Genomic DNA, 9,126 nt, shown 5'->3' with positions numbered 1-9,126 from the left:
TTGCAGCACATTTACCCATCCACATATTTACAAAAACTGGAAATTGTTCCTACTTGTATATTAAAACATATTAGTGTATGGTAGTCTTTGAGCATATCATACATAGTTAGTATACTGAGACCTTATTAATTTTTCCACGTTATAATAAGTATACTCATACCTTGTCAAGTTTTTATCTCCCAATAAGTGGCATGACTGAGATGTCAGTAAAAGTTTCAAGGTTGATTGGATTCTGATATAAACTTAAAATATCCAGACTTAGTAGGAGGCAGAGAGAGAATCCCTTGAAACAAAGATGACAAATCCTCCTCATACTGTCTAGAATCTAAATCCTTGGCACATACATACATATTATTAGGTGAGGAAATGTCTGAGGATCTGAGACTGTAGTCTTAATATTCTACAATGCAGTCAGCTCAGGTCAACCAAAAGTAGAATGATAGCTTTATGTCATGTGATATTAATGGCTAGCATGCAAAATGTACATTTTGAAAGAATACTATTGACCAGATCAAGGAGTTAAGCCAAGGGCAAGCTATGGTTACTGTGCTGTTAATAATAAACTAAAAAACTAACACTGTTTATCCCACTGCTCCTAGCCTGATACATTCTGACTACAAGATTGAGGAAGGAGATAGGTACATACTGGAAATTAAGTACTTGAGAATCACACTAAAGTATGACGGGTCAGCATTGATAATAATTAGATGTGGAAATTGGATAAGCTTGTTGCAGATAACAAACCTAATGATGTTAATGCAAGCCTGAGAAAGTAAAGGAATGAAGCCAGATAAGTTGCAGGAATTGATTAACAGGACTCCTATAAACCATTTAGTAACTATCAGATACTAAATGTAGAGGAGTTAATTTCATTTTGCACAAAAGTGTGATAACTTACTGGCAATGTGTATGATCACTACTATGATGTAATCAACAAAATATACTTCACCTTCATAAAACCAATAATGCTTAAAAATTATTACTTATAAATTATATCCCTACTTTTTTACTCATTAAGTGATTCTTATTTTCTATAACTGGGAAGACCTTAATGATATAAAATATCATGCAAATATATATATATATATATTATATTATGTACAGAATGCAAAGATTTACATTAAATTTTCATGAAACAGAAATTATCACATTTAAGCATATAACAAATACTTTACACCATTTAAAGCTTCAAAACACAGGTTAAAAATAGATGTTATTTTTCATTTCAATAGAGTAATATCAAGAACAATGATTAACACTTCCTAGCCCAGGAATGGTAGTTAACTGAGTTGCAAATAAATACATCAGCTTGGCAGATCTTTCTGGGAAATTTCATGTGTATCATTTCTTATCTGCACACTCATTCTTACTTAAATTTATTGTAACAACTCTTGGAAGAAAATATACATATCCCTGCTTTCATATACAGTTATACAGTATTGTATGGTTTAATATATAAATGTTAAAGATTTATAAAACATATTCAAACAAATATACATTTTGAAACTACATACATATGAAATACTGCACAGATACTTTCTATGGTATTACACAAGACAAACGCCAACATACATTTAACCATCCCTAAGTATTCCAAGACTAGTTCAAGACTTCACCACTACAAACATTAGTCTCATTTGATTCATATCTTGTAAATACATAGATACTGTAATTAAGACATTTTTTAGAGACAGATTATTAAGTCATTACATCTTAATCATTATCATTAGAGCATACTATGTGTAATCATACATTAATCTCGTTAATTTTGTATTAAGTAACAAATAAATATCTTTCTTTAATCAGTACTAAGTTGCAACGCAAAAACTTTATAGCGATACAAATAGATCATACTCTACCTGAAGGTGGCACTCACATGATCAACTATTCAGTCCTCCTGCAAATAAAGTGAAAGGCTGCTTCATTAATCATTAGTGGCAAAAATTTTCTTGATTTTGCAACAATAATAATGATATAATGTTCATATATTGATAGCTCCCTTCATGACATACACACCTTCAACTAATCATAATGAACTGTAAAAGTGTTGCTGCTTCCATTGCCTTATTCACCTAGAAGCAGCATAATTATCTGATAGTTATTTACAGATACTTTGGTCAGACATGAAAATCCAATTGATCTAATATTATTATCATCATCACCATTATGTTTTTTAAAGTCAAATCTTACACTCACATAATGAGTCAGTGCTTGTAACCTGATGGCTGATTTATAAGCAGAATGCCCATGTGTAACTCATATGTAAACCCAACTGTTTATTAGTCTCTCCTTAAGATTGCAAATAGTTTCTCTAAAGAGATTAATTAAATATTAAGCAGGAGATAGTTCTTTTTCACCAAGGGTCAATTAGCTACTAAAAGTCTCAAATTGAACAATAAAATTCATACCTTTCAGTAGAATTTTGTCTTGTTACAATTGGTGTGGAGCTGCTGGAGGTTTTTCTTTCCTAAAAGTAAAGAAAAGAAATCAATTAATGTTTTGAATGCACATCAAAGTAAGAGCATAATGACTATCACAATACTAGCAAATTCAAAAGAATTATTATCAATTGAACAATATTAACATAATAATGATAACACTTTACTCTAGAATTACGTACATTGGTACCACATTCACATGTAATGATGTAAGACACATGATGATATTTCTGGACAGTCTTATGAAAAAAAGTGTATCATAAAATTCATACAGTAAATACAAAAGCAATTAGATGAAGTGTATGGAAAAACCAGGCACACTGCTTGTGGACACTCATGACTTCGTCTCAAGGGAGGTAAACAAGAGTAGCACATGGACAATACAATATTATGAATGATTTGGATCCCTACAAGTTCTAGTGTGCAAGTGGTATTTCAAACAAAGATCACATATAAACCAAGAAATTTTTTTTTTCTATCCAAACAGGACATGTACTAAATTGAACTTATTCCAAAGTGGACATATACCAAAGTATCACAAGACAGCATTACATCCAGGAAGCAATTATTATTTATGTGAATCTAAATCTGACATTGTGAACATTCAAAGTGAACTTGGTGCAAGCATTATCATTATTTCTCATATTGTTGATATAGTTATTATAACTTCATTCCCCATTTAAAATTGTCTGCTGCCTGTTCCTAAGAACTCTCTGCAAAGAGGAATGGCCATGACACACTTTTACAAGGCAGCATATGACCACCTCAAAGTAAGACTACTATAATGATATTGACTATTGAGATAACTATTGTGACCATACCCAGCAGTAATATCACAGATTCATGCCATGGTTTTATATGAAAAGGAAAGAATACAACAGCTGGTGCTTAATAGTTAGTTGGTCTGAATTCTATTTATAAATCTTAACCTCATAGAAAAGGAAATCACTCTGACCAGACCACAACTTACCTTTAGGAGAGTGATGGGGCAATCAGGGTCTCTCCAGAGAGCTGTGGGGTTGGAGAAGTGTTGGACAGCTTCATACACTCCTCCAGAGTCTGGATGAAGGTATCACAGGTTGCTGACAGCAGTGTTGTGGATTCATCTAATTTCTGAAGAACAGATAAATTCTAAAAACATACTATTCATAAAGCCGATGCAGAGGTATCATCCATTATACAATTACAGTCTTGACACTAACAATGTAGATAATAACAATAATTGTTGCCAATAACTCTACTGCCAATATACTACATTATAAAAACATACATACTATGGAAAATTATATGTGTGTCTACCAAAAATACAAGAGTTAGAATTTTGGCATTTTTCTTATTAAGAGGAGCAACTGGCCGAGAGAGAGAGAGAGAGAGAGAGAGAGAGAGAGAGAGAGAGAGAGAGAGAGAGAGAGAGAGAGAGAGAGAGAGAGAGAGAGAGAGAGAGAGAGAGAGAGAGAGACCCCACTTAATTAACAGTCCCCTTACAGGTCAGTCATCCAAAAGAAAGGGGCAAATGTGGTTTTAGTTTCTCCCATACTTGTTCACTATGGCTTTGTAAGTGTAATCATCATGCTACACTGTCACATTAATTTTCAGAATAGCATGATAAACATTTGAATTAATTAATTATGCTATAACTGCAAAACCAAGATCCTAATGAAATGGTCCTTATTCTAAGAAAATAAATAAGCAAATTAATATATAAATAGATAAGTAAGTAAATAAACAAATAAGTAAACAAATAAAGTTGCCAAGATCAAATTCAGGATGTGGAATTTCAAATGACAAATATTAATACTCATTTACCTCTAGATCAGGTCCATCTGGGTTGTTTGCTGCAGTCTTGACATTGTACACTTGTTTCATTAGAAGGTCACATGTCAGACGAAGCTCAGACTTCTTTGCTTTCACAACATCTGCCTCTGGCTCTGAAAATCTCATTGGTTTTGATAGTGCAAAGACATTTTGCTAACACACAGCTCTACTTAATCTGTAATTGAAAATAATATAAATATTTCAAACCTAAGTAAAGGTCTTAAATTTCATAAGTTCATCGTAACTTTGATTTAATATGTTCTATTAATAAAGAATATAAGCCTCTAATATATATATATATATATATATATATATATATATATATATATATATATATATATATATATATATATATTATATTCCAGTCAAGTGATTAAAACACTATATAATTACTCATTTTACATGAAAAGTAATGTTTACTTAAATATTAAAAAGATGTCCAGTCTTGTTATATGTAATTGCTAACTTGACATCTCTGTTATGTGTAAGCAAGGTTATCATACTGTATAAATTAGGATTACCCTGCCAGTAATTGTAACAGCAGTAGTAAATTTTCACAAACCTTTTTCAACTTTAGGCTGAGGTATTGCTGGAGGAATTCCTGCTTTGGCACTGCCAAGAGCCACCAGCCAAGCATGGCGCTCGTGGGATGAGGGTGCCTTCAGGTAAAACCGCTGCTCATACGGAATGACAATGTCAATTCTCAGTGTGTCAGTAGGATGAACTGAAAAAAAAAAATGCTCCATAAACATGTTTTTTTTCAAGCTAGCTGGCTATACTTTTGAAGAGAAATCAATATTTGCTCATTCAACACCTCCACATATTCCCTTAATTTAAAATACAAAAGATACCAATATTTACAACCTACATTTAAGTACAATGAGTCAAAATATGACCTAGTTGCTACTGATATTTTGCATAAGATAATAACTCACCCAAGATTTCACATGCTGAAAGCTTTACTGATCCTTTACTGCCCTGGTTAACTTCCTCCTGTGACTTGTAATATGCCAACACACCCTTGTCCAATACAAACCATCTAGGTTGCCATCCTGAAATTCAAAAGTATTACATAGGTTTTCATTCTGCAACATCAGATTGGAAAGGCTCCAGCATACTAAAACTCTTATTTCTGAATATGATCTTGGATAAAATAAAAATGCATGTTAGCTATATAGAAAAAAATCTTTTTTTTTAATTTTCCCTACTTATATCATAGTTGCCTTTCTCTATACTATCCGTCTTGGTTGTCAAAATTGTCTCCATATTCCCTTTTGTCACAGTAATGTGACTCCAGACTTTCATTTTAACAAAAAATTGTATCTTGACACCTGAGTTCTATATTTTGTCAATGCCACATATTACAATTTGCACCATATATATCCTATCTCCACTACATATTTACTCCTTCCACTACAACTTCCCGGACTTGAGCAGACTACTGCTCCTTCAATCACATAACTCTTTCCAGTATCACATCAAGTCTCTGCCACATCATCACCCCCACCTGTCACCCCTTCAAGGGTAAAACACACCAAACATATTTGTGTTTGAGTTTATTGGTGGCATCATAGCTGATCTACATACATGACGTGATTGTTTTAATCTGGGCACTCACCGTTCCAGTAATTGGTCCACTTATAAAGAATTCCTTCCATGATTACTGGGGTCCAGCTGGCAGCCGCTCGCCGCCATCCTCCCTAGGCGGTCTTGGAACTCGAATGTCTGTTTTACGTAAATCTAACAAGAGATTCTATTCTAAATAAGACATAATATTTTCTATTATTACCATCCATGCATTTTTATTTGGCGTTTAACAATTTGATTGTTGTTTGTATCATTATAAATTTTTTGTCCCAGGGTGAAGATAAGCTTATGTGGAGGCTCTATGTTTACGTTGAGAGTAGAGGCATCTGCTGGGTGACGGGTCAGACTCATGGCGCGGGAACAAGGAATCCAATCAGTTGTCAAGGATTATGTTTTTTCATCAGGTGATTAGATCATGATTATTAAATGTGTGTGTGTGTGTGTGTGTGTGTGTGTGTGTGTGTGTGTGTGTGTGTGTCCTCCCACCACGTGATGACAATAAAGTTAATGTGACTCTCTGCCAGCCTAAGGTATGCTGGTAGAGAGCCATATCTGTTTCACCTTATATTAACACTAGACTCATAATTTTCATGAAGCCTGAAGGTTATCGTTGTTCTTTGGTAGTAAAGAGAACAAGAATTGATAATATGCTGATATGTTGTCTCTGTCGGTATGTCTCTTTGTCATATGTCATACCTACGTTTGCCTTTAAATCAACGCTACATTAAAACAATTGCAAAGTCAGGATATTTTCGCTGTTGATCGGTACTGACGCTGGTGAAAGTTGACAAAATGCGGCAATATTCCCGACCAGCCTCAATTATTGTTATTGGCCACACCTATGTTCGCCCTTGTATTAACGCTACACTAATAATGTAGGTATAATCTTCATTCTGGCTGGGATTTTTCGCTGTTCATTGTTCTCTACTGACGGAGAGAAGAGTTGGCAATATATTACAGTTGCATTGTACGTCTCCATCAGCCCTCACTGCCTAGCTGTCCTCAGTCTCCTCACCTGCTGGTTGTGGCTTGTCTCGGGTTAACGCATACATGAATGAAAATGAAACGTGAAATGACTTGACACGACTCGCTCGATGAGGAATAGATAGGAATGGAGCCCCTGTAGAATGCCTTATGCAGATATCAGAATAAAATCAGTGTAGTTACAAAGACCACATACAGAAGACGGTGTGACTGGATAACTCTTATCAATGTTAAAAAGAAAAGAAAAGATAGGGAGGGAAACTAAAATGTGCTTGACTTGAAATGTGGAAGAGAGAGCAGCAGTGGAAGAAAAATATAACGAGCCGATTTACAGACAAGAGTCATATCATGGAGTGTCGATAGCTACTCTTGTGACCAACTACAGAAATTAAGTTGAACTGAATATATAGTATACTGTTTTCACAAGTAAGCAAGGGCCCGTATTCTTAAAACACTAGGTCGCATAAGTGGTCCATATTAATATATATATATATATATATATATATATATATATATATATATATATATATATATATATATATATATATATATATATATATATATATATATATATATATATATATATATAGGCTACTGCTTTTCATCATTCGGTAATGATTGCACTTGCTATCTTACAGTTCGTCATCCATGTTCATAATTACAAGAAGCAAGTAACCTATTAATGATAACGTACACTCTCTCTCTCTCTCTCTCTCTCTCTCTCTCTCTCTCTCTCTCTCTCTCTCTCTCTCTCTCTAACAAAGGTTCGACTTTTGAGCTGCCTCAACTCGGAGCCTCGGACCCATGCCGCAACTACCAACAACAAACAGTTATAATCAGTCATATTTTACCTGTGAAAAGTAATGTTTCAATTTCTAATCAATCAAAGAACTCCTGTAGATAGCCATATTTTGTTTCAAGTTATAGTAACTGTCGTAAATTAAGAAAGTTTCGTCTCAACACTTTTTACATGTTGTCAACCAAGACATTATTATTATTATTTATTTAATTATTCATTTTTTTCATTGTGTGTCCATGGGATTCGTTTGTTTAATTAGGACCTTATATTGCCTTGTATTTTTCTGAATCAGTATTCATTTTCTTTCTTTTATAGTATTAATCTTTTCTTAATGTGCACTCGTTGAAATTTGAAACATATGGAGGAACTTGTCATTAGACAATGATCGAACCAAGGTCATGTAAAAAAAAAAAAAAAAAAAGCTCGACTTTATATCTTTTTTTTTTTTGTTTGTTTGTTTATTGTCATATTACACATACACATACAAAACAGTTACAATTAGGCAACTGCCCAAACACGTCGATAATATGACAAAGAGGACTAGATACCCGAAGGTATATGTGTCCTAATATACTCTTACTGAGATTGTAAATAATCTCAGAACAGACTCAAAACAGACAGGGGGGAAGAAACGGAAAAGAAACATATTGGTATTAATGAATGAATAAATAATTAATAATAATGATAATAATAGTGAATAATAGTAACAATTACAATGATAATAATAATAATAATAATAATAGTATATAATAATAATAACAAAAGAAGTGATAATAATAATAATAATAATAATAATAATAATAATAAAGTTAATGATAAAGGTAATAAGAATAGTAATAATAATAATAATAATTGCAATAATACAGAATAATACTAATGATGATAATAAGGAAAAATACTAGATATAGTAATAACTATAACAACAACAATCCAGATTGTATTTGACTAAGAATCACTGTTATATCTGTCCAATAGAAAAGTCTTAAGTTTATGCTTGAAAGTTGATAATTTACAATCATAAGGGATAGATTTGGACACATGGTTCCATATAATTGCTCCTTTATATCTGAAAGTATTTTGAAATAAAGTTGTTCTACATTGTGGTACATGTATTTCTTGGTTATGCCTTGTTGAATGAGAATGAACCTGTGTGTTTCTAATAATCATATCATATCTACTCTTATTTCATTGATCTTAACTTTCCAACGTAAGCTCATATCTTGCTTTCTTTCCTCTCCCGCAGTGATGAGAGTATTCGACACGTGATCTTATTGAGGACAAAGGACATGCCAAAGTAATAAAAGATGCTTCAAGGGTACACTGATTACGGCGTAGAAATTTTAGGAGCGTTTTCGGCTATTATACATCTTTATATGTCTTTTGTTGTAATTTTCAAGATCTATATTCAATAAGGCATAGGAAACGCGGTTTTAATATAATTTTAACCAACACTACAAAAAGATAATGAGATCGAATAAAAGTAAAGGTCCGAAAGTGACGAAT

The 9,126-nt window shown here is 33.0% G+C and overlaps 1 protein-coding gene across 2 annotated transcripts; it reads right to left on the bottom strand.

Moving 5' to 3' along the window:
* Nucleotides 1-1,064: 1,064 nt before the first annotated feature.
* LOC123516571 (pleckstrin homology domain-containing family A member 3-like) lies at nt 1,065-5,984 on the bottom strand. Of its 2 annotated transcripts, XR_006678230.1 has the most exons (7): nt 5,872-5,984; nt 5,189-5,305; nt 4,816-4,977; nt 4,245-4,366; nt 3,409-3,551; nt 2,409-2,467; nt 1,065-1,897 (listed from the first exon to the last, which is right to left on the bottom strand). XR_006678230.1 is itself a non-coding variant. In XM_045276079.1 (5 exons), the coding sequence occupies exons 1-5, from the start codon at nt 5,909-5,911 to the stop codon at nt 3,411-3,413; spliced, it is 582 nt and encodes a 193-aa protein (XP_045132014.1). In that variant the 5' UTR covers nt 5,912-5,984; the 3' UTR covers nt 3,404-3,410. The 2 variants fall into 2 exon arrangements, 1 of the variants encoding a protein (XP_045132014.1); XM_045276079.1 differs by lacking the exons at nt 1,065-1,897; nt 2,409-2,467 and having other exon boundaries at nt 3,404-3,551.
* Nucleotides 5,985-9,126: the final 3,142 nt, after the last annotated feature.

This window comes from Portunus trituberculatus, chromosome 41 (assembly GCF_017591435.1).
Source record: "Portunus trituberculatus isolate SZX2019 chromosome 41, ASM1759143v1, whole genome shotgun sequence".
NCBI classification, from domain to species: domain Eukaryota; kingdom Metazoa; phylum Arthropoda; class Malacostraca; order Decapoda; family Portunidae; genus Portunus; species Portunus trituberculatus.
This window is presented reverse-complemented; position numbering and strand designations above follow the sequence as displayed.

What these genes read in the sequence shown, in the direction of transcription:
- LOC123516571 (XM_045276079.1), bottom strand. Translation starts at nt 5,911, where the DNA reads ATGGAAGGAATTCTTTATAAGTGGACCAATTACTGGAACG. An exon ending in GTGGACCAATTACTGGAACG is followed by an intron (nt 5,306 to 5,871) that starts GTGAGTGCCCAG and finishes TTTGAATTTCAG; the next exon opens with GATGGCAACCTAGATGGTTT. An exon ending in TCAGCCTAAAGTTGAAAAAG is followed by an intron (nt 4,367 to 4,815) that starts GTTTGTGAAAAT and finishes TGAGATTTTCAG; the next exon opens with AGCCAGAGGCAGATGTTGTG.